General features: G+C 35.9%; 1 protein-coding gene across 2 annotated transcripts in view; it reads left to right on the forward strand.

The window, feature by feature from the left end:
* The first annotated feature begins 2,388 nt into the window (after positions 1 to 2,388).
* The window catches only part of ZC2HC1A (zinc finger C2HC-type containing 1A), a 44,317-nt gene continuing 20,260 nt past the window's right edge, over positions 2,389 to 26,445 (forward strand). For both annotated transcript variants that reach the window (XM_036264110.1, XM_036264109.1), the window contains exons 1-7: positions 2,389 to 2,464; positions 11,233 to 11,306; positions 13,343 to 13,459; positions 18,100 to 18,241; positions 20,754 to 20,902; positions 24,658 to 24,757; positions 25,592 to 25,691. In XM_036264110.1, the coding sequence (XP_036120003.1) occupies positions 2,449 to 2,464; positions 11,233 to 11,306; positions 13,343 to 13,459; positions 18,100 to 18,241; positions 20,754 to 20,902; positions 24,658 to 24,757; positions 25,592 to 25,691 (698 nt within the window). In that variant the 5' untranslated portion in view covers positions 2,389 to 2,448. The remainder of the gene's footprint in view (positions 2,465 to 11,232; positions 11,307 to 13,342; positions 13,460 to 18,099; positions 18,242 to 20,753; positions 20,903 to 24,657; positions 24,758 to 25,591; positions 25,692 to 26,445) is intronic.

The raw sequence follows: 26,445 nt of genomic DNA on the forward strand, positions 1-26,445 counted from the left end.
ATTCTAAAAAATAAAAATTATGGTATCTATTTGGTAGAACTGTTTTTAAGGTTAAATAAGGAAATATATGAAAAAGACCTAAAACATGCCTAATGTGATTTTTTTAAATTGTTATCACTATTATTGTTTTGTTGTTACTGTAGCTTTTATGCCCAACAAGGTGTGAATCAGCCAACTCAAACTGTCTTGACTTCAGTTCAAGAACCTGTAATTTGTAAATTGCCTCTTTATTTTTTTACTCTTCCTCTTTTTTTATCCTCACCTAAGGACATTTTTGCATTTATCTTAAGATAGATCAGGAGGGAGAGACGGAGGAAGAGAGAGAGAGAAACACCAATGAGAGAGACACATAGACTGGTTGCCACCCACAGGACCCCAACCGGGTGAGGACAAACTGCAACGAGGTACTGCCCTTAGGGGAAACCAAACTGGTCTCTCTGGATTGGGGGCTGATGCTCTAACGGCTGAGCCAAACCGGCAGGGCTTGACATTTCTTTTGTGTGCTTTGTCTTCCTTAGTGTTCTTTTTAAAGTTGCCCCTAGCCCAAATATAACTTTGTCTTAGCAGCACTGAGAAAAGAGGACCTTTCCACACTTAATCCAAAGGTGGGGGTGGGAGGGACTGTATTAAGTGGGAAGCTGATTGCAGTTTGGCCAGCTAGGACCAGTGTCTCAGATCTCTGAGGCGCAGAAGAACCTGAGAGGATCAGACGATAGGCAGGTGTCCAAACAGGCAAGGTTGAAGTTTTCCCTTCTATGACTGCATGTAAGAGATGGACCATACCACATTCAAACGCACTTAAAGCACCTCCCCAGTAAAAGCTGGTCTCCCTCAAGTGTATGTTTGTAATACTTTCATCTGAATGCAGAATAGGACTCTTGCTTCTTAAAGGCTGCTGTAAGATACATACTGTTTATAATATACATTTAACAGTAAACAAAAAGAGATAACGTCAAACTTTACAGTTGAACAGATTAATAAGAAAAATCATTCTAAGATTTCTTAGGGAATAATATTAAAACTGATAAGTTGACAGTAGATATACTCACGTTAACAAACAATATAGTTTATCACTGCCGCATCAAGTTTTCAAAAAAATTTAGTTCTGGTGACATGTGTAAAACTGTCAAGCAAAGTTTTAGCTAGTTTTGAAGTTACCTTTGTCAACAAAAAGGTTGCTGCCCCCAAGCCGATGCCAACAGGTGTCCCCAGTCTGGCATGCAGTAAAAGGAGAAACTTCATTCTCTTTTTTGATGAAGTTTGCAAACTCTGAGAAACACAGCCTCAACAGGAGGAAATGCACTTTTGTGAAAATCCAGCCTCGAACGGAAACCCTGGAGAGTAGACTCCCAACCCTGGTCCCTGATTAATCCACTTTTATGCAAACGAGGAACCCATACTTGCAGTGTGATTGGCCCAGATAGCACTGTCATGATTGTTCAGAACTGCACGTCCTGATTGGTCTTTCTGGAGCCATTCTGATTGGCCAGCAAAGATGCGAATACCACTGTGCAGCTAGGACTGGAGATGCAGCTTTTCCCTCACTGGAAGCCCGAGGGAGAGGCCTCTGCAAACACTGTCTGCTAGATTCTGATTGTTCTAACTGGGCCCTTTTAACCACAAGTAGTCCATTTTGGCAGATACAGTCCTTCTTGCGAGTCGACACCTTTATTTCCAATTAGTTATGACTGATAGCAACAGGCCTCATTCGGTCAGCTGTAGATCAGTTCGTCCTTTAACTTAGTGTGGATGTTACCACATCAGTGGGGAGGCCAGCAGGCTACCTGAGCTCAACGATGGAGGGTTGGGGTGGGCCAAGAGAAGATGCAGATGAGGAATCTGTTTTCAAGTGCTCCCTACAATCTCAGTTCAACGTCCCGGACAGAAAGTGTGCTATCTGGGAACAAGGGGCTTAGTTCAGAAAGCTGTGTGAGAGATCGTCTAGGGAATGCTCTCTGGTCAAGCCATGTAACCAAAGGGCTGGAAATGGAGAGTGTGCAGCATGCAGGATGTGCATCTGGTTTGCGTGTTGGCTTAAACATTCCTTCGAGGTGCGGCCAGGAACACAGAACCGCAAGGACTGCTTGAGGGACTGGCCATGGGGAGCCTATGCGGTGCTCAGATCATCAGAACAGGAGAATAAGCCTTTCGGGCAACACGACTAGAATGGAACAAAGGCGCAGTTGCGCGGCGGAAGGCCATACACCGGGTTGGGTTTAAGGCCGTATCGCCAAGGAGCTGGCAGCCTGGAAGCAGCACCGCGGAGGCTGCGGGCGGCTCACCTCCCCAGGCCCCGCCCCTTCTAAGTCCCGCCCCCAGTGCTGACCAATAGGAGCTCAGGATGTTAGCGGGTGGGAGGCGCGGCCGCGTTGCTACAGCCGGAGCTGGGGAGCTGGGCGGTGGCGGGCGCTGCCCGAGGAGTGTCCCGGAGCCCGAGGAGGTGGCGCGATGGAGGGACTGGAAGGTGAGGGGGTGAAGGGATGCGGGTCGGGCCGCTGGAGCGGACCCGGAGCAGTTGTGGTGTCCTGGACACCGGTACCGGGGAGGTAAGGGCAGGTCCGGAGCGGCGGACGCCGCGGAGTCCCCGGAGGCCCGGGCGGGGGGGGGGGAGCCCAGGAGCCACCGACGCCGTGGGGTTCAGGACCCGCAGGCTCCCGCCTGGGACGGTCTTCGGTGGAGGTTCCCCACCCGGAGCCTCATCTGCCGCTGGCACACGCCTGCGGGTCCCTTCCGACCATTTTTTGGTATAGCCTGACTCCTACTGTCCTGTTGGTAATCACAGCCTCCGGCCAGATTTCATTTTCCTTGCAAAGAGGACCCTCCATGAATGGCCACAGCCTCCCCACCTCCAGTGTTTGCTGGGGCCCTGAAGTGTGTCGCCAGCCTCGAGCTTCTGACACTTTCCTTGGCCAGTTTTCCTAGGTAACCGTTTTTCCATTTATATAGCATCTTCTATGGGAAGGGTGCCAAGAGCATCTTCCAAGGAAGTGTCACTGGCCAGCTTTAGAGCGGGGACAATAGATTAACAGAAGGATTTAAGGGGTTATTCACAAGGACCCTGTATGGAAGAGCCATCATTGATTCCTTATCTTTGGGTTTATCGTTGTGCTGTAACCGTGACTCCAGATTTTGCTTTGTTCTCAGTTCTCCCCCCACCCCATACCCTTTACCCATTTTATCTTCTGTAATATAGCATTCGCCTAAAATCAACAAAAGAAAAAACAAAAACAGAAAAACACCCGAGTAGCATTGGCAACAACAGTTTCAAGATTATTTTTCAAATTGTGGTTAATCCTTCTGATGAAGAATAAACCTGCGGAATTGAAAGATTCTGTTGTCTGGATTTAGCTCTTTCTGTTGTCCTAATAGATTCAGGTGGAATTAAGAATAAGCAGATGCATTGAGCCTCTAGGCATTATTGCAAGTTAAAGAATAAATTATTTCAGATCGTGTTACCAAGTGAAAAGTTATAACTGCAGTGACCTAAGCTCACAAAAAAGCAAATGTAATGAGCACTATAGTCTTTCATGCTTTTGCCCTTAGTTGAAGTTCTCAGTAAACACCTCAAGGATTATGATAAATGTCTATTTGTGAGCAACTGCAGCATATTGTTCCAAATGAAGGTCTTGTTCTTTGCTTATGTAAGTCATTTTAGGCAGACCATTCAAGTTTCTATGAAATAGGAATTACAATGGTAGAACTCCTTACTTTCAGAATACTTTTGTTTAGAGGACTGCTGGAGGAATTTTTTTTCAATGAACTTTAAAAGGTAGTAGTATTGTCCGGCCAGTGTGGCTCAGTGGTTGAGCATCGACCCGTGCACCAAGAGGTTGCCAGTTGGGTTCCCAGTTAGGGCACATGCCCTGGTTGTGGGCCTGATCCCCAGTGGGGGGCGTGTGGGAGGTGGCCAATGGATGTTCTCTCTCCCACATCAATAAAGAAAAAATATATAATAAAAAAATAAAAGGTAGTAGTATTATAGCATAGTAGGATTTGGGGTTCTGAAACTCTCACAAAGTTATCATAGTACACATAAAAGTACCTAGAACAGATTCTCTGCAGATTTTTATTTTATTCAACATTTGTAATTAAGGCAAAAATCTTCATTTGATTCCTCTCTTGTGTATGCCAAGCACGTAAAACAGTGTCTGACACAAAGTAGGTACTCAGTAAATCTTTGTTGTTGAATAAATGACTTAGCTGTAATGGGCACTATTTTAGGGCCTGGGATGCAGCCACAAATAAAGAGTCAAAGCCCTGCTCTCACTGAGCCTACGTTTTAGTGAACTTATATTTTAGCAGTGCCAAGACATTGCTACTGACATCTTAAGAATGCTTTTAAAATATAATGAAAGCCTATTACAACACTCAGTTACATGGATGGAGAAATACATGAATTCTGGTATAGTAGTATGTTATGATGGGCATGTTTATGGGCCCAGCTTGTGATGTATCATGTTAAACAGTGTTTGCTCTTTACTCTTCATATGATTTTTTTGGTCCTTTATGTAGGGAAGAACAAGTGAATATTCATAATTTCAAATGGCTTAAACTAATAAAATAAAAGCTGAGAGTTTTTTTGTTGAAGTTAAAAGATAGTGCCTTTCTTTTTCTTTTTTTCTTTTTAAAAATCTGTCCCTGTGAGGTCACACTTTGCAAAGATCAAAACTTTGAGTCTTAAGGTTACCATTCAGTAATTCATCTATGTCTTTATTTGTAAACCTTGATATAATGATAGATATTTTTTTTTGCCCTATTGGAAGTTAAAGTCTAGCACCTTGAACTTGTCTAATAAATATTAAATTGCTGTATCCAGTGGAAAATCTTAGAAGTTTGCTTAGCATATCATAGTAACTGAGCAAATATTGCACTCCACAGAAAATATATGGACCCCTGAAAAATTCTGTTATCATATTTTCTTAACTTTATTTGCATGTGTACTTTATACCATTTATGTTATTTTTGGTTTTCCTGTACCTTTATGTTTCCTGAATTGTCAAGAGATTAATTAGGCTGAACACTATTTCAAAACCAAATATCAGCGATTTCTCGTGATTTTGTATAAACTATATCTGAGCACTTTTGTATTATGTGGATAATTAGACGAAAGCCTTTAATTCTTTTTCATCTATATCTTGTGACCAATAGGTAAATGTAAGGGTAGGGGGGTTAGTTCCAGACTTGGGAAGATTCCACTCTCTCATAAGCTTTTCATCTGTAAAATGGAGAGATAATAAATCCTAAGTAGATTTTATCCATATATAAAGCTTCGTCATTCCTTTGATAATACCGTGATAAGAGGTTTTTAACACCTGTGACAGAGTTCGATCAGGTTGCCCACCCTCTTTTGGACTGTTCAAGTTAGTAGATCTTGGTGTACTGCCTCTGCAACTTGATGAGAAGACTGGTTGCTCTTCTCTGGTGTAGCCCTTGATCTAGTGGAAGACAGCCATCCTGTCTTACAGGGGTTTCTTATTTGTTCTGCTTCTCTAAGCACACATTAGTTTACTGAATACTTATTCATCTTTATTAATGTATCTAACAGTCACTGTTTTTTGGTACTGAGTCAGTTGCTAGGTATTTTAGTAACCAGTATATTGGAGAGGCCTGTGTTTGGATCCTTGCTTTGTTTCTTTTTAGCTATATGATTTGTAGAGTTAATCTGAACCTCAGTTTCCTCAGCTATAAAAAATGGAGCTATTAAATACCAATCTGCCTGAAGTATATTAATTATTAAATGATGTGACATATTTAAGCATTTAGTGACGTGCCTAGCACATAGGCCTTCTCAGTACTTGTTTATTGGTTGGATAAAACCACAGAAAGTATGTTCGGAGCTTAAGAGCAGTTCAGTGTTAGTAAAACAGAGTGCTTGAAGGAATGAGGGGCAGTCCTTCTTAATAACCATGGCACCAGGAAAGTAGGAGAAGGGAGAGGTATAAATACATATGTGATGAGAATTTGAACTAAGGGAAAAGTAGCAGGAATTAAAAAGATAGATTAGATGATATTTCTGAGCTAGAAAGATGAGATACAACTGCTGGATGTGAGAAAGAAAAGGAATCAAAGATAAAGCAGCTTTCTAGCTTTGACTGAGAGGTAATATTAATATCTTTAACCAAGTTTAGGAGATGAGGTAATGAGTTTGGCTTTCAAAATGTTGTGTTTGTGCAGTACTTGGGGGATATCTGGTAGAAAAGTCTCATAGGTATTTGGAAGTATTCCTCTGGAGCTTTTAGTTTATTAGTCATCAGCATAGAAATGCTAGCAAATGGATGCATTCACCCAGGAAAGCTATATTTAAAGAAATGAGGAAAGAAACTTGGGCAGAACAGATGTAAGTATGAGCAAGAGGGGAAATTGAAGAGATTTAAACATTGTCAAGAAAGGACAGTATGTTCCAGAAAAAAAATGCCTGTGGCCCCTGGTATTCCTGGAGGTCTCTAAGTACTAACCAGGTCAGACTTAGCTTAGCTTGAGATCTGAAAAACTTGGGCTTAGGAGAGACAAACATTGCAGCCAATAGAGAAAGGACTTTAAAGTTGGAAACGATTGATCGACAGTGCCTAATGCTATAGAAAGGTCCAGTAGGATGAGGATTCAAAAGAATTTAACTTTTGAATTTGACCGTTAGTAGATGAATGGTATTTCTTAATGTCTCTACTCTAATGTCTCCTTTTTATCTTAGTTTTTTTTTTCTTTATTGATTCTAGAGAGAGAAGAAGGGAGAAGGAGAGAGAGATAGAAACATCGATGAGAGAGAACATCGATTGGCTGCCTCCCTGCATGCCCCCTGCTGGGGGCTGGCTCACAACCTGGGCATGTGCCCTGACTGGGAATCAAACCAGTGACCTCTTGGTGCATGGGTTGACGTTCAAACACTGAGCCACACCGGCCAGGCTAATATCTCCTTTTTAAAGCAGCTTTTTCTGATCCTGCCCTCTCCCAAGCACACATACACATAGCATTATATGACTGTCCTCTCTCCCCTTACTTTGCTTTATTTTTTTACATTGCACTTATCATCACCTGACATTTTATACATGTAATTGTTTTTATTTATGTTTTTTTCTGTTAGAGGAATAGAAACTTCATGAGATCTGCGTCTTTGTTTTTCTCATCACTGTTTTCCTACCTTTCAGAACAGCTCTCATCTCATAGGTGCTCAATACATATGTTCTTATTGAACCAACAAATGGATCTATTTTAATACAGTGATTAGACCTAATAAAGTTTGCCTGCAGTTTAGATAGGGAGTGAATGAGAGGTAGCAGGGAGCATCTAGTCAGTACATGAGTTTCCAAAAATGTGCTGCTTGGGACATCGGTCCTAAGTATCTCTTGGGGTGGGGGTCTGGAAAGGATTTCTGTTGGGGAAGTAACAGCATACAAACTCTCTTTTATAAAATTGAGAAAGTTTTGTTTTAAGAAAACCCATTTGTTTCATCTAAAAATTTCCAGACATTTGACCTTGGAACCAGAAATATGAGGGTGATTGGTCAAAGTTGAGAGAATGACTAGTCAGGTTCAAACTAGATAGAATGGGAAGTGCAGCCAGGATTAGGTTATCTGGAACATGGAGGTCACTCTGATATCGAGAAAGTGATGTAGAGAGCAGTAGAAGGTTCTAGTAGTCTGTGACTGGAAAGGGAGCTTGAGTTTTTTGAGTCCTGAGGCAGACCCTTGGTTTGCTGAACTGAAATGGAGTGAAGGGTGAAGGTTATGTGTTCAGTAGGTTAAGTGTGAAGGTTGAAATCTAGCATGAGCTGAAAAAGGGAAATCCTGTGAGATGGTAAAGATTGTTGAACTGGAAGTAATGGAAAGGGTATAGGGACACAGTTGATATCACAGATGCCATGTGCCTCAAAAGGGAGGTTTATTGAGTTTTAAAGGTTGGATTCATATGTGAGGAAACCAACATCCCACACAGAGGCCAGCACTATTCTTAATTTCCAGACCTTCTTTTCTGTTGAAAATGTTCTCTCCTATTTTTAAAATTTATGCATTTTAGAATGTCATAACTATTTTAGATAATAGCATATTATTTGACATCACCTACATAATGTATTATACAAAGATACCATTTTAAGACTTATTATCTTGCAGGTTTTGAAGTTGTTAAATAGAGCAACTCATAGCACAATCAATAATGTGTGCAGGATCAATTTTGTAAGGCGAGGTTGGCTTCTTGAGAGTTTTAGAATATTAAAGTACTTTATATACTTGGTTGTGTCCATCAGTTTGAATGTTTCTTTCCACAGTGTTTGCCCTCTGCTATAATAATCACCCCTCTGAATATCATTTCTCTACTGTATTTTTATAAGTTGTACAATTTGCTAGCTTTTGGTACTCAGGAGAGATTAGTGGAGTTTGCCTGCATGTCCTGGAGAGTGTATTTTTTTTTTTTATTTCATTGGTTGGGAAGCATTTTTATATGTACCATCTCAGTTGATCCTCTTAAATTTTAAGGTAGATTGAGTAGATATTATATACTTATTAAACTGAGGCTGCCTTTATGACTAGTCATACCTTATAAGGCCATTTCCTAAGACCAGCTAATATAAGAAAAATAGAAATTTATATATCTTTATTTATTCTGAACACAGTAATTTAAAATTTTTTAGATAATTGTTTATAAGTTTTTGGTTTTTTTCCTTTAATGTTGTACCTCTTTTTTAATGCCTTTTTGGTGATAATGATATTCTTTTCCTTTAAAGACAATTTGAACATGTTGCTTAATTTGTAGGAATTAATCCCAGGAGTTGAATTTATTATATTGTTGTTTTCTAGTTGCTGTTAAGTTTTAAGTTTTTGAATTAGAAAAGGTGGGAAGGTTATTTGGTTCTTAGCTATATGAAGACATAAATCATGTGGACTCTTAGCTTTATGAGAGCAGTGAATCTGTCATTCCACCCTTCTGTCATTATGTCATTATTACTGGGCATATAGTTGGCAAGTAGGTTTCCAAGTAGGCACTCACATTATTTCCATATGTTGAATTGATTTTTCTCAATAGTAAATTTTTATAAGATTTTACTTTGTCATCTGTTTAACAAAGAGATACTGAAATGTACTTTGAAGTAAAATATGTGATTCTTTTTAACAATTTGGGTTGAAGAGTTTTGAAATCATTGCTTAGAAATTAAAGGAATACTTGAAAACTATAAATAAGCAAACTAGATAGATTATGCAGCATGTGATATCACTTTGACCATCATTGTGAAGACATTTTTATTCTAATATACCTAATGTATTTTATTGACAACTGGAATTAAGTGATCCAGATAAATGAAGTTGCTCTCCCTAAATAACCTGGCCTCTGGTATTGGAGAAGGACAAATCAGGCAGATCTTAGCTTTGCTTTTGTAGTGCCCGCTGCTTAACTGCCACCACAGACATTGCCTCTATCTGAGGTGACAAATAGTCACTATCTGCAACTGAAATAGGGCAGTGGAATATTAGAAGAGAGAACAAACCAGTTCCTCTGTTACCGTCCATTGAATTACCACCAATGTCTCTTGATTCTCCTGATTAGTTTTCATGAATCCACTAAATGAAAGCTTTGGAACAAATTATATGAAGTCATAATTGTACTTTATGCATGAGTTTATTTATGTTACTTCTAAAAGAAAATGTTTTTCTATTTGTCTTTCATATGATAAAAGAATATGAACAATTAGTAAAATATTCATGAGAAAATGTGGTAAAGATACAGGTTCAAGTACCATTTTTAGAAAATTACAGGTATGGAAATAAATTTAGGTTGATATTTTGCTAGGTAATAAAATGACAAATTGATTCAGTTATGTAGAATCCCAGAGAATGTGGTTTCTATTATCATTTTCATAACAAAATTTGTTGCATGAAAGTACATGATATATGTATTCATTTTTTTTTTTTTTATCCTCACCCAAAGAATTTTTTTTATTGATTTTTAGAGAGAGACGAAGGGAGAGAGAGGGAGAGAAAGAGAAACATCTATTGGTTGCCTGCCTCACACATCCCAGTGGAGGATCTAACCTCAACCTAGGTATGTATCCTGACCAGGAACTGAACCCACAACCTTTTGGTGTAAGGGATAACACTGCAACCAACTGAGCCACCCAGTCAGGACTATATTAATGTTTGACTGAGTAGAAGTTGCTGCTACTTCTATCTTACTTAAATAATTTAATATTGTTAAGGTCAGAATATCTCATCTTGCTAGACTATTGAATTTTAATATGTCTAAAATAATGAACAATTCACATAATACACCTGTTTGCATAGTAACTGGGTGATCTTTTCCTTAAAGCATATACTTTCTACTTTATATGGTTTTAAACAGAACAAGATTCTTTTTATCCTAGATTATCTCATGAAGCCAACTCACTGATCACCAGTGTTATTTCTGAATGCTTTAAAGCAGTGGTGCTCAACCTGGGGGTCACGACCCCTTTAGGGGTCAACTGACCCTTTCGTAGGGGTCACCTAAGACCATCGGAAAACACTTATTTCCGATGGTCTTAGGAACCGAGACACCGCTCCTCTATCTGTCTCCAGGCGGGTCCGCCCATGCAGATAGGCCCACATGCAACATGAGGAACTGTATTAAAGGGTCGTGGCATTAGGAAGGTTGAGAACCACTGCTTTACAGATTAATAATGTATAATATTAGCCTTAAGATAAATTTGATTTTTTAAAGTTCAGTAATTTAGCCCTGGTCGGTTTGGCTCAGCAATTAGAGCATTGGCCCACGGACTAGTGAGTCAGTGGCACCTCCCTGGCCCCTGTCAGGTCGTGGGGTAGGCAACTAGTCCATGTGGCTCTATCTTGTTGATGTTTTCTCCGTCTCTCTCTCTCTTCCTCCCTTCCTCCCACTCTATCTGATGATAAATTGTAAAATATCGCCTGGTAAGGATTAAAAAAAAAAAGTTCAGTGATTTATAAAGGAGATATCCTGTAAATTAAGAGGATATGGTAAATTAATTTGGTTAAAAGTAAATCAGATACTTCCAACATATCAATTTGGTTATCTTGACTCAGTACTTCTGTATTTGGCATGGGTTTGTTGACCACTGATCAACTCTAAGTCTTGTGCCCATTTTAATTGATAATGTTGCTTATATCAAATAAAACGACATTTTTTCACAAGAACTGACAACTTACATATGAAGCTAAGAGCAGACATTAAAACTTGGAAGTTTCACAGTGTGAACATAAAATTTATTGAGTAAATTCCTTTCCGTTTTAGAAAATGGAAGTGTCCAAGTTGGAGAACTATTACCTTGCAAGATTTGTGGAAGAACATTTTTTCCAATGGCTTTAGTGAGTACCCTTCTTTTGTGATTTGATAGATCTGTAATTGCTCAATACTTTTGGACAACTTTTATGGAAAGAACCTGTGAAATAATTAGAAGGGATACTGGCTAGTGTTCTTTGTTCAAGAGTATAAGTCCCATCTATGTCTTTTTTCCATAGTAGTCTCTTCCCTTTAGAGTTAGGTTGGTCTTCAAAGCTTCTCTAATAAAGTGTTAAAGTATTCCTCTCTTTGTGGGGCTATTAACAAAAACAAAACAGAAAACTCTTAGAAATGCAAAATGTACTTAAAGGTACAGAATGATATAGTGTCTGGGATTTGCTTTAAAGTACTTCAGGAAAAAAAGCTGGGATAAATGAAAGAAGGTTGCTGAAATATTTGTAATTGTGGAAGCAGGGCAGTGAGTAAAGGGGAGATCATTACACTGTTTTCTCAGGAATTAAGTAAGTATGTTTGAAATAGTCCAAACAAAAATTGTTTTCAATTAAAAGTGTACCTAAAATATATTATGCATTTTTAGATACTTAGTATATACAAATAAAAAAGCAAATTTAACCGACTTTAACATAAAATAGCCATCTAAATAGAGAATAAGAAAAAAATGCCTGTGTAGCTTGCATATTCTATTATACCTTCAAAATAAATATACATTTATTAATATTTTGATGTAAAGACTTTTCTTTGAATATGGACCTGCTGATTAGAGTTCTACCACATAGCATTTTTCATCTTCTTAATAGTTCTAATTTGTTTCTTTAAAGCAAAGTGAGTAATTAATGATCCATAAATGTCAGTGACTGCAAACTCCTTTTAAATGACTGCCCCTTTCTTAATTCTTCAAACAGCTTTCCCACACTTAATTCAGTGGTTTTTAAAAATCAGTTTACTTTTTCAAATCATTTTCAAAGCATTCATCTGAGTTAGGAAAAAAAGTCTTTTTTTGCACTCATTTATTTATGTAATAGATTTAATTATATCGTGTAATCACTATAACAACTACAGCTTGGATATACCTCAGTTTTGGGGACAAGCACTACATATCTTTGACATAGAAACTCAGTATGAGAAAGACGTCTACTAGAAAGGCGCTTGCTAGCCACACTTTTTAATACTTAAAAGATTTTATTTTAATAACTATGATTACAGTGCTTCTTTGTCAAAATGAAAGCAAATATGTAAAACAATTGATTACTATTTGTATATTGAACAATATGAGAGGCTCCATGGCACTGAAACAGCCAGTTTGGAAGTTTCCTCTTGTCCCAGGTAATGTTTAACATTCTCGGCTTGTTCAGTTACTGTTTATCAAAATATAAAAGAAAAAAGTGCATTTAGTGCACTGATATCATCAGCATGTTTTATTTAGCAGAGGGAAAAGGATTATTTATCCAATAGGTTAACTGGAGGTCAGTTAAGAGAGTTTCCATTGTAGCATTCTTAATATGAATGAATATGTGAAAGATTGAATGCATGAGTTGGCAACCATGTTTAGAAAAATACCTGTAGGAATGGAACACTAGAGAGCTCAAGAAAAACCCTTGGTAAAGCATGGTAGGAAACTTGAGTCCCAGAGGGAGGAAAGGGATGATTGTGGAGAAAGGATACAAATATGACCACTTTATCCTACTGTTTTATGTTAGCTTTAGTAAATCAAACTACTTCTATTAACTTTGTAATCCTAACTCAAATGCATTCTCCTTATATACATTTTTTTAGTATTCATTTTCAAGTATTTAATGATGAAAATAACTTTTTCCTTACTCTAATAGCTTTGACTTAGTGACATTAGTACCCCTATTCTTAGCAGTGTGAAACTAAGAGAATATTAAATAACTCAATAAAATTTTGAGAGAGTATTTATCTATACTTTCTTATGGTGAGAAAGAAAGCCAATAGCATGCATTAAATATACTTTTAAACAGTTGTCTTATTTATGTATTATTTTATTTTATCTTCAGGTTTTTAAAATGGTCTAAAATGACAATTTAAAGTTTTCCTGTCTTTGGAAATGAAATTAATACATTGCATTTCTTCATCCTTACAGAGAAAACATGGACCCATTTGTCAGAAAACTGCCACTAAAAAAAGGAAGACTTTTGATTCGAGCAGACAAAGAGCTGAAGGGACTGATATTCCAACAGTAAAACCTCTTAAACCTAGGGTAATCTTATAACCTTTGAACAGTATGAACCTTGCTACTATATATATAGAAAAAAATTGTAATTATCTGTTATACTAAGATTTTATAATGTTCTCATTGTAGAATTGATCACACACTTATTTTAGACTTCAGAAATGGAAGAAGTCAAAACTCCAATTGTTGCAGTGAGGTTTTTGTAGCATTGGAGGTTCACTTGCTCAGCTGTAGCCTGGAAATCATTAAAAGTGTTCCTGACACGTTCCTTTAGGTCATTGTTAATAACCTCAGCTATACTTTAAGTGTGTTCAGGTCTCTCTTACCAGTAGTGTAATCTTTGTATGCAAAGGTAAAGCTATTATTTATAGATATTTCAGTATAATAGATATTGATGCTCTTGATTGATTGTCAATAACTATAATCTTGTTATACTTTCTGGGGGAAAGTTTTATTATTTATTTAACTATCCACACAGCAATAGTCAGCTTCTTTTCTTTCTTGTAATCAAAGCAATGAATCTCCTATGATAATGTCTCTTTAATACCACCGTGATAGGTTATACTACTCAGAATGAGTCATGTAAATATTTTATCCAAAAAAGTTTTAAAGATTTATTTCACTGAAATAGTCAAAATTTGAGAACCTCATGAATAGATTTTTTTAAACAAAACCCTGCTTTCAGTGGTAATAACTTCTCCCAGTGGTACTGGAAAAACATTTCCCTATGGGAAAATTAATCTTACTAACAAAATCTTTTGGTAATAAAAAAATCAGATGTTTTTTTTTTTTTTTTTAATTTTCACCTATCTAAGGGAATATTGGTGAAGTTTGAATAAGGTAAACCATAATTTGGAGTTTTCTTAGTCACCTGCCAGATATATGATTATATTAGCTTTAATTAGCTTACAAGATAAACTACTGAAATCTTTGGGAGCAGTGTAACATAGTGGGTTTAAGAAAGGGCTTAAGAATCAGACCGCCTAGTCTTAACCCTGGTCTGCTACTTACCATGTTGCATTGGGTGAGCTACTTACCATTTATATAAAATGGTGATAGGAGTTGTAGCATCTAGCTTTTGGTGTTGTTATGGAAATTACAAGTTTATCCATGGCAATCTCTTAATAAGTGGTATCCTATGTCTTTCTTACAGGTTTATATACTTAAATTATCTTCAGGAAAAAGCAAAGTAACAGCCATTGAATCACATTAAGTACTTTATATTCTTGCTACTTAATGGGTGATCCATAGAGTAATAGTATCAGCACCATTTGGAAACTTGTTAGAAATGCAGTCTCTGGTCCTACCCAGACTTACTTATTTAGGACCTTCATTTTAAGCCAGTCCTTGAGTGAGTCATATGCATATTAACGTTTGAGAAGCAGTATGTTAGAAGATTTTGAACATTGTAGCATAGTTCTCATATATTTATCTGTATCAAGGAAATTCTATAAAATCACAAGCGGAGTGGGGCATAGCAAATGCAGACTCCATTTTTGGAGAAAGTAAAGGCAGACATAATTCACAGACCCCCCAAAAATGGAAGGGCTGCCCAAAGCAACTGAGGTCCAGGAGAAGCTGCACATAAAGGAAGCACAGGAATTGCTCTGGGGCCTGTGGCCCAGAACCTGGGAACCTGGCATCTTACAGGTCAGGCTTCTCCTCAGTTTATAGGTAACTCCTTGACAGTGAGGGGTCTATCAGGAAGTGTATGTCCCTTGTTTACTACAGCCAGGGCAGGAATGGGATGAGCAGCAGGAGCCTGGATAGCCAGAAACTGGAATGAGCCTGGCCAAAATGGACTAAAGCCAGGAGGGAGGAGGTGGAGAGAAGAGGTACAGAGAGGTAAGAGGCCCCACCAGTGGCAGAGGCTCTCAGAAAGCACTAGCAAAAGGAAAATACCCTTTCTGAGAGCGCAGGGCCCACTCTACAGGGCCGTGTCTTGTGTGAGGGAAGTGTGCCTGGCAGCAGTATCCCTCTTGACCCGTATTGTTTTAGAGAAGCACAAGGGGTATGTCTAATCACACAGAGAGGCCTTATTTGCATCTGTATCTGATGCAAACAGAGAAGGGAGCTATCGGTTTGTGTAGCCTGGAAGGCTACCCTGGGCCTCTCCTTCTCCCTAAAACCTCTTGTAAATAGCTGTACCAGAAAAAACTAACTCATTCAATGATGAGTAATAAAAAACCATTAGCTCAGCACTGATACAGATAGTATGAGAAAAAGGTAGAAGAGGGCAGCAAGACTGACCAGTAGTTGAGTGATTCTCATTGTGGAGCATGGGAATGGTGTCATCAGACATTTCAGTATCATGTAAAAAATGTCAAAGAATCAGTCACCTCAAACATAGAAATGCCCTTATATTTAGTTAAGATTTTTGCATCTATGTTCATGAAAGACGTGGGACTATAATTTTTCTTTTAATCAAAATTTTGTTGCTCTTGTAAGACTAATAGAAAAGTTGTTCTTTTGTTTTATATTTTTTAGGGTTTTTAAAAGATTGATGCTATTTTTTTCTTAAATGTCTGCAAGAATTCAATAGGAAAGGCATCTGGGCCAGGAGTTTTCTTTATGGGTTTTTAACATAATAGATCCATTTAAAAATATATATATAAGACTATTGTGATTTTCTATTTCTTCTGGTATCTTTTTGTAGTGTTTGCTAAGGATGTTCATTTCATCTTAATTATCAAATTTATTGACATAAAATTTCTTTATAATGTTTTCTTTTTCATGTTTGTAAGAACTGGATCATGTACTATTTTCCATTCTTGGTAATTTAAAAGGTAATTAATTCTCTCTCTCTCTCTCTCTCTCTCTCTCTCTGTCTTTCTCTCTTTGTGTGTGTGGTTAGTCTTTCCTTATTAGTGTTTTGAAACAACCATTTTTTGACTTTGTTGATTCAACTTATATTCTTGATTTAAAAAATAAAGACATAATAAGAATAATTGGATATTTCAGTAATATGACTAAATCTCTGGTAGTACAAGTGCCAGCATCATGTTCAGTGGAAAGATACTTAGAAGTAGTTCCATTAAAGTCAGGAACAAGATTAACCTCTGACTAATATGGTAAGTACTAGCGGATAGATAGTATTAAGAAATTAGACGTATAAGGATTGGAAAAGAGGAGGTAAAATTGCCATTATTAAGAGACAAAAACCCCAAAGAATCAACTAATAAATTATTACCAATAATAAGAGGAGTCAGTGAAGTAATCAAGTATAATGTTAATATACAGAAATTACTAAGTTTTATATTTCATATTTCAACAATTTCAAATCAAAATGAAGAAAAAACCCTTTATTAAAGAGAAACACCAAATATAAAATATTGAGAAATAAACCTTAAGATAATAAAGGTATAAGAGTTCCACAAAGAATACTTTAAAATACTACTGAAAACAAAAGAACACTTCTTCAAATGGAAATATATCTCATCTTATATAGGTAGACTTAGCACAATAAAGATTTTAAATTCCTTAATGTAATGTTTCATTTTTACAGTTACAATAGTCTTTTTTTAATCACACAAACTAATTTTAAAATTAATATATAAAAATAGCATGCAAGAATAACCAGAAAAGATTGTAAAAGAAGCAGAATAAAGTAGGCTATCCTACCAGATGTTAAAATATCGTAAAATCTCAATATTTATAACCCTGAGACTGACAAAGGATAGTCACAAGAATGGAACAAAAGAGAAAGTTCAGAAATAAGCCTAAATACAAAAGAGAATATGAAAGTCATTATCCCAGCTTATTGGGGAGAAAAGTCAATAAAGGATACTGAGATAGCTGCATAGCTATGTTAACAAAAAAATAATAAAGTGAAATATGTATGTCACACCATCCATCAGGATAAATTCCAAATGAATGAGATTTAAAATTTTTTAGATGAAACCATGAAAGTTCAGGGTGAAAACATGGAAAATCCTCATTTTACTTTGGAGTGAGATTGGGCCTTGCTAACTGTGACCACAAATCCAGAGACAAAAAAGAAGAGATGTGTAAATGAAGCTACATTTAAAAAATAATTCTTCATATCAGAAGACCTTTAGACAAGGTCAAAAGACATGATTGTTAGGGAGGGTTGGGACTAGTCTCCTCTAAAGAGTTACTGAAAATTGTTATGTCTTTTTTAAAAAAAAGACCAATAACCTGACAGATAAGTTAACAAGGCATATATAAACAGTTCACAGAAAAGGCAATACAAATCAAATGATTGTTAATGATATGAAAAGATGTGTATTCATTATCAGAGAAAAACCAGTGCAAACCATAGAAAGAACAGTTTTTCACCACTTAGATAAAAACTAAAAAATGTGATGATAACATACTTAGTTGGAGAAACTATGGGCAAACAGGGAAATCCACTCTTAGTGGGAACTCAAATGCATGCGGCACCTGCAGAAGTCAACCTACTGTCTATCACAGTTACAGTTGCATTTTAAAAATTATATATAATATAGTTGCATAAAATTCTTTTTTGTAATTGTAAATTTGAGAAGATCATGTAAGGACTCCTGATAAGAGAATATTTAAGGTAATACGGCATTTCCTCAAGTTTTATCTCAATTAATTGTGAACAAAAAAGTTCTAAAACTGATTGGGTTTTTTGTTTGTTTGTTTGTTTGTTTGTTTGTTTGTTTGTTTGTTTGTTTTCATAGCCTGAACCACCAAAGAAACCATCTAATTGGAGAAGAAAACATGAGGAATTCATTGCCACCATAAGAGCAGCTAAAGGCCTCGATCAGGCCCTTAAAGAGGGGGGCAAGCTTCCTCCTCCTCCTCCACCTTCTTATGATCCCGGTATATGAGGACTGTTGTTGACAGTAATGTTCATGTGGCGAGAAAATATTGATAGAATTTTTATAAATTTTAAGTTTTTATTAAACTTAATTCATAATAATGGAACCTGATAAAGCATAATCCTTAAAAGCTTTCCTATGAAATAATGGTGATAATAACCATTTAGGCTTATTAAGACACATCAATGTTGAACATAGAAATGCATTATCTTTTAATCTCAATACTTTTATTTAAACATAAAGCATTATAATATCATTTTTAAAACGATTATAGTAACTATTAAATGTTAATATTCCAGGAAATATTTTAATCATGCCACTGTGAATTGAAATGTAGTCATTCAGTAAGATTAAGACAGTTATGTTGCATAGTTCTTTGGAATCTTCTCATCTGGGAAGGAAAAAAAATCAATATTGCTTCAAAAATGTACAGTTTCTGTAAGGAAATTATAATATAAACTGATATACCTAAATTATGCCCTAAAGGCATGCATTATTATATTTTCTTGATTGTGTGGGTAAAAGTTGCTTGTTATTGTTAACAAAAGCGAGGCAGAATGCTGGCCACCCCATTTGAGTTATTAAGATATTACAAGATTTAAAAATAGCACACTTGACATTTTGACATTGATTACTAGAGTAGCCTGAAGAGTAGTTATTTTAATGTAACAAATTAACTGCATGAAAGTTGTGTTAGTATTCTAGATTGGCATGCATTTCTTAGTAAAGAGAAGTTTCTTTAGAAAATCTAGATATGATCATTTTTAACATTTTTATAGAGAAGAAGTTGACAGACTATTTCTATAAGGGCCAAATAGTAAATATCTTAGGCCTCGCAGGCAACACAGTCTTTTGCAACTACTCAACTCTGTTGCCACTATTACAAGAAATCAACCATAGACAATATGTAAGTAAATGGGTGTGGCTGAGTTCTACTAAAACTTGATCCAAACAGGAAGCAGGCAGAATGGATTTGACCTAGGCGCCCTAGTTTGCCAATCTCTGTTCTAGAGTAGTTCGCTTTAATGCTAGGAGTGATTCTGGAGTGACCCAACTGAGTCTAATTTTCCCCGTGAAGTTGAATTTTCTCCGTTTTCGAGGCATTTTGTATATCACGTCTTATTCAACATAGCTGTGTTTCTCATGTTAACATATGTCAGAGAGCAAGAGTGCCAGTTGTTCAGCATGATTGGGGCTTTAGAAATTTTAAAATCTTACCTGGCCTGTGTGGCTCAGTGGATTGAACGTCATACCATGGACTGAGAGGTCCTAGTTCGATTCCCGGTCGCAGCACATGCCCAGGTTTCGGGCTCCACCCCAGCGGGGGGTGTGCAGGAGGCATCCAATTAATGTTTCTTTCTCCCATTGATGTCTCTATCTCTCTCTTCCTTCCTCTCTCTCTAAAAAATCAATAAAAACATTTTAAAAAAATTTTTTTAATCTCTTAGTCCTGACAAAACAACTTTTTAGCTATTAGAAATTCTAGAGCTACTCACAAATTAGCATGACAAGTTTCTGAGTTTCAGATGAGTAAATTCTAAAGGGTAAACTCCATCACAAAAGTAAATAAATTGAGATTTTTGGACACTGCTGAATTTTTATATTCATGTCTTTTCAGTGTCTCCATTGAGATATTTCACAGTGCTAAAAAACTTGGTTTGGTTTGAGGTAATTTGGAGATTTAATTTTTTTTAAGATTTTTTTATTTTTTAGAGAGAGAGGAAGGGAGAGAAAAATAGCAATGTGAGAACAAAACATCAATCTGCTGCCTCCTGCTTGCCCCCCACCAGGGACTGAGCCGCAAACTAAGCATGTGCCCTGACCAGGAATCAAGCTAGCAACCTTTCAGTGCATAGCATCACTCCCAGTCAACTGAGCCCCACTGCCCAGGGTTGGAGATTTAATTTTAAAATAAATGTTATTTACAGTATATATTGCATTATAGACTATTATGGAAGTATTTGCTCTTTAATTTGAATTAATTACATTAATGAGGTATATTGTTTTTACTACTTTCATCTGATGAGACCTCTAAAAGAATATAAAACTGTATACAGTTGATTAAACTACTTTATGACAGTTTTCCTCTAATTAAAATAATAGATTTTAATAGGTGATCCTAAATTTTAAAATATATTGAGTGTAATGTGTTATTATGCTTAAATAGTCTACCATATAAAATATGTACATATGATGAAAACGTGACATTATAGAGATAAAAAAGAAATAACATTTTCCTCTACTTATTTTTTTTGCATTGAGGATTTATCTTTTTTTCCCCCACTCAAATTTGATTCTAAGTTCAGAGAACATTGGATTTTATCATATACTAGCAGATTTTTTGCTTAAACATCTTTACTAAGATTGGATAAATCATGTTGGGTGGTTATAAGAAATGAGAGATTTTGTTTACCAAATGTTATTTATGCTAGTGTCTTTATATAAATTTATAATTCTTTATGTTCCATTTCAAATATTGTGTTATTAATTTGTTTTGTTTCCTTTTGCTTTAGATTATATTCAGTGTCCATATTGCCAGAGAAGATTTAATGAAAATGCAGCTGATAGACATATAAATTTCTGTAAAGAACAGGCAGCACGTATTAGCAATAAAGGGAAGTTTTTGACTGATGCCAAAGGAAAAGCGACTTCTCGGACGCAGGTGAAATGTGCTACTTAATCATTTCTACAAACAAATGAGGAAATGACTGTTTCAAGTTCACTATTTTATGTTTATGCTTTATAGAACATTTAAATAGTTTTTTCACCTGCTAAAATGTATATATTACTGTTCATGGATTTAGTAAGAAATGTGAATAGCTAATTGAAAACAAATAATTAAAATTAATCAACTTGAAATGGACTTGAGTTAGTAGAGGCTTGAAAATATACAGATTTTAAAGAGGTATTAGGAAAAATGTAAGAAAATAAGTTAAAAATAGGTGAAGCAGCTGCAGAGGAAACCAGAGGTGATAGAAGAGTAAGGAACTGGCAGTAAAATCCTGGTTTGAAAATCATGTAAGTACTGGTTGTTTCCTTATTGTGCATAAATAATGCATGTGAGGGAATGAATGTAGGGTCAAATCCAACTGCTGCTTTTAGCCTTTATTTCTTCATCTGTGAAGTGGGGATCTACATGCGTATTGTAAGAAGCAAATGGAATGATGTGTGTGAAAGCGCTTGGCGTACCATTAACCATATAAGGATTTTGTTACATGAAATGGGTTTTTACAGTACTATTGTTTTTCTTTAAGCATACTGTTACACAGTAACATTAATAATGTCTTACTTTCAAGCAGATTTCATTCTTTATAAAGCTTTCATTTGTAAATAATTTTTTTAGTACTGTTAATCTAGCAGGCAGTAAATCTATATCTCTTGGTATTTGTGGATAAAAGGACTCCATTATAAGTGGGGCCTCCTGGAGAGAATTCTTTCATTGGGTTTTTGTTAATATTATTGGAAATACAGCACCTCATTATTATTATTGTGGGGAAAGAATAGTAATTCCTTTCAAATAATTTCTAAAACAGATGTCAAACACATAATCTTTTATATAAATAGTTAATATGATTTTTTGTTTTGTTTCAAGTATAAAATATTAAAGCAAATGAAATATAATAAAATGTGTATATTCTAACAGTTTGGTGCCAAGTGATTGATAAGTGTGAAATCCAGGTAGTTGATTTTCCTACCTAAATGGTATCAGTGCTGATTCTATGCCTCGACACAGATGTTCGTTTCAGTCTAACCTCAGATTTTCTCATCTTTATGCATTCAACAAGTTTTTATTGAGTACCCTCTGTGCATCAGACACTGTAGCAAGTTTTGGGTGTACATTGATAAACTAAATACAGTGCTTTTCCTAAAGATCCTTAGATATGTCCTTGTCATATTTAACAACTGTATTTTCACCAACATGCAATATTATTTATCATCAGTTCTGGGCATTTTTAGTGCTTAGTTGGAGGAGCGGCCCAAATAGTGCCTTCTGTGATCTTATAAGAACATTTTATAAGAAATGAATGTCCTCCACGTTCTTTTAGCTTGTCCATTCAATAAAAAGTCTTTGTAAATATAAATGTTTTACTAAGGAAATTTATTTGAGTTGTGATCTTCATAAAAACACATGAAATAACCAGCACCTACCAAATACTTAATGAACGAAAAAAATATATATTGACTGTAATAGCATTAAAATTATCTTGTTCTTCTGAATGAACTTGTATGAAATTGTTGATAGCTAGAGTCATCCTGAAAGCCTTCATAACACTGGTCGAATTTCAGCAAGATGTTGTTAAATAGATAAAATACAGCTCAGTGAGGAAGGAGTCAGATTATCTAGGTCAGGGGAACAGCAACTTACAGAGAAGCAGGTGAATATGTTTTAAACAAGAGGCATTCAGAGTAGTATGAGGATTCTGAAAAGAAACTAACCTGACTAGATCTTGTTGAAACTAATAGGAAATATAGGAGATAGATAAGGTTGGGCTAGGTTCTAGGTACCTCAGAAAACCTGACAATAAAATTGAGTAAAGTGGTAGGAGGCCTAATATAGAAAGCAGAGAAACAAAGTACCTTTTGAAAGGCATATTCTGCCTTTTTCTATTTGTAAACAGTTAATAATAATAAATTCTAATATGCACATAAATATCTATAGTCCCAATGTACTGCTGCTAGGGCCCTTCCTGCCTGTGCTCAAACTAAAGGCTTCATCTCCCAATATGTACTATGCCGCCTTCATTTATGCAGATCATTTTACTCTTTTTTGGTAATTAACAAAATAGGAGTGGATCTCCAATTCTGTCCTCAATTCAGTTTTATGGGCCCTATTTTTAGAAGACATGTCTTATTTTCTAAAGACCTAATTCTTTGTTAGGTCTTCTTTTCCATATTGTGGTTCATTTTAAAATCTCGTCTAATATTTTCATTGGTATTTCTGTGGGAGAGACATACTAACATATGCCATTTTAAACCAGAAACACGTCGGCCCTGGCCGAGCAGCTCAGTTGGTTAGAGTGTCGGCTCCATATGCCAAGGTTGTGGGTTCCATCCCCAGTCAGGGCACATATAAGAATCAACGAATAAATGCATCAATAAGTGGAACAACAAATTCATCTCTCTCTGCCTCTCTCTCAAAATTAGTTTTTAAAAAATAATAAAACATAAACCAGAAACACCTCATTTTTAAAAGAAACTGTCTTTATATGGCTTATCTCCAAAGTCTTCTAGTCATTTGTTTATCTGACAGTTATTGAAGGTTTTCTATTTACCAAGCACTTAAAAAATTTTAGTTTCTAGCATAATAGTTTCAAATGTGCATGGTAGTTGAGTGTGTGTGAGACCCTCTTATCAAGATTTGTTTTTTTAAAGGTCACATACTGAATTTCCGAGTTACACGTTTGACTTTAAAATTTGTGTTTAGCCAGCAGCATTTTAGTAGTAATGCTACTACTGATTATTGGTTATAAAATATGATTTGATTTTTGAAAACCAGGTTGAAAACTCATCATAAACTCCTAAGCAGTGTAAATACTGCATTAGGCTAACTCAAGTACACACAAGTGCAGTAATCACCTTATAGTAAAGCACTGGGCTGGCACTAAGGTGGCCTGAGTCTTTATTTCTGTTCTGTTGTTAAGTTGGGGTTTAACCCTGAACCAAGTGCATTTCTTTATATCAGATCAGGCGATTGATAAGATATTTTGTATTTAGTGAATGAAAAAAATTTGGCTCAAGTTTGAACAAAATTACAGTAAAATAAAATTAATGGTGATATCCCTCTAGAAAGTGGAGCAGAAATAAAACTAAACAAGATAAGCTGATGTGCCCTGTCTTTGCTCAGCCCATACCCCATTCCTTTGGCACAGTGTGGCGAGGACATGAAGCCAGAATTGGCTGTCTCTCCCCGATGGGGATATGCCAAAGGCAGCTATTATATAACTTGTCTGGACTAATATGTAATCTTGGGAATTTTTATCAGGAAGTGTAGCCAGATTATACATTTGAACTATTAAACCACACCCAGGAACATGTAAAATTGTGACCTTTGAAAGCTGTACCGCCCAGTGAGCATTGTCTGGTGTCTCAAGTTTTTCTGTTAATACTTGCTTAGCATTTAAAATCTAACACTAAGGAAATGTTTTCCACTAAATCTTTTTTCCTCTGAACTGAGGAAGGTTGCTCTTTGTTTATTTTAGCAATAGGATGTCTGAGCCAAACTTTCAGTAACCAGTTTTGAGAAGGAACATTTCGGGAAACCTCTCTCTGAGGTAACACTTTCTAAGCTATGCTTTCTCACTTTGGGTAACAATAGGATTGTTCATTAAACAGGATGAAATACTGGTTGTGAAACACTAGTTTACTATTGATATTCAAAAATTATGTTTATAAAATATTTTATTTTTATTATTTTAGTATAAGCCACCTGCTCTTAAAAAGTCAAATTCCCCTGGGACCCTATCATCAGGATCTTCACGATTACCACAGCCAAGTGGCACCAGCAAGACTGTTGTAGGTAATGGCATCCATGAAATGACATGTTTCCTCTCTTTGTTGTCATTTACAGTGTTGGTAGAAAAGGAAATGAAGATAGTGTTCTATTTGGATTATTAAAATAGATTTATAATTAACAAGAAGCGGTAGGGAGGGTAATTATTTTTGGGTAAATAAAGTAACTTTCAATAGCTTCTACTTTAGACTTTTTTTTTTTTCAAAAATATGCTTTATTGATTTTAAACAGTTAGGGAGAGGGGGAGAGAGATAGAAACACTGATGAGAGAGAAACATCGATTGGCTGCCTCCTGTATGCTCCATATAAGGGATCAAGCCTGTGCCCTGACCAGGAAATGAACTGGTGACCTCTTGGTGTATGGTTGATGCTCAACCACTAAACCACACCAGCCAGGCTACTTTGGATATTTTATAGTCCTCTTTTCTTTTTTTTAGCTTCAGTGTATATCCTCGATGTTGTTAATGATATAGCATTTGTTCAGAATAGTCAACCAAGTTCTTTTATTGATTCTTTGACCATTTTCCCTCATTTCAACCGATACTGCTCTGAATTTGACAGTTGTCCTTAATAGACAAATGTTTAATGATTTGAAGAGGATATTGACTGAAGTGTACCTTTATATGTATGTAAGTTATAAGAAAGAAATATAGAAATTAGAAATGAAGAGTACTATATGTTGTTCCCTGGAAATTTCATTTTTTTTCAAAAATAGTTCTTAGTTGATAACTTGTTTAGATTTATTGCCGCAAAACCATTGTTGTCCTTGTCAGATGCTGTTTTGTGTGATTTTTAAAAATTTTCAGAGTGTCATTAAAACTAATACCTTTTTATTATAAGCTGTGCCTTCAGGTAAAGTGTCTTCAGTTAGCAGCTCTTTGGGAAACAAACTTCAGCCTTTATCCCCCTCGCATAAAGGGATAGCAGCCCCTCATTCAGGGTAAGTCTACATTGAGTCTACTTAATTTATTAGTGACATATATATGTATATGTGTATGTATATCTGTATAAATAATACTAAGGTTTTATTTTGTAGCTTTATATGTAGCTTTTTCATTAACCTTAATTTTTTTTCTAAGTTCTTTGTCTTATATTGCATGTCAGGACCACACTCGTTGCTAAATTAGTATAACAATATTGGAAGGATATCTGGTAACATTTACCAAAAGTCTTAAAACATTTATATTTTTGATTGAAAAAGTTTACTCAGGGAATATAGCTAAGTAATTCATTTTAAATATTGAAGATTTTTGTAATAACCATGATTTATTAAGCATTATGTATCAGGCACTGTGCTAGACATTTTACATATATTTTGGTTAAAACCACTCTACTATGGACAACCAGCGGATCAGAGAAGCTGTGCTCAAAGCCGCACAGCTGTGAAAAGTTGGAAGCAGGACACAAATCAGGGTATCTATAGCTCTAAACATTAGTCTCTTTTCATATGTTTTTATTATAATGTAAAAAATATAAAGTCACCTAAATATGTCTAGCTTTGTTTGAAGAGCAAATGTTGAAAATCAACAAAGGGATATTATGCAACCATGAAAATATATAAAAATGTTAGTAAGCGGATTCTGCTATAACATGAGTGGACTATAGGATACAAACTCCATGTTTGCTATGATAGAAAACTAGAAAAATAGGTGTAGACTAAAAAAGACCAAATATGCTGCAATAGTAATAGTGTG

Source organism: Molossus molossus, unplaced genomic scaffold (genome assembly GCF_014108415.1).
Source record: "Molossus molossus isolate mMolMol1 unplaced genomic scaffold, mMolMol1.p scaffold_m16_p_16, whole genome shotgun sequence".
Lineage (NCBI taxonomy): Eukaryota > Metazoa > Chordata > Mammalia > Chiroptera > Molossidae > Molossus > Molossus molossus.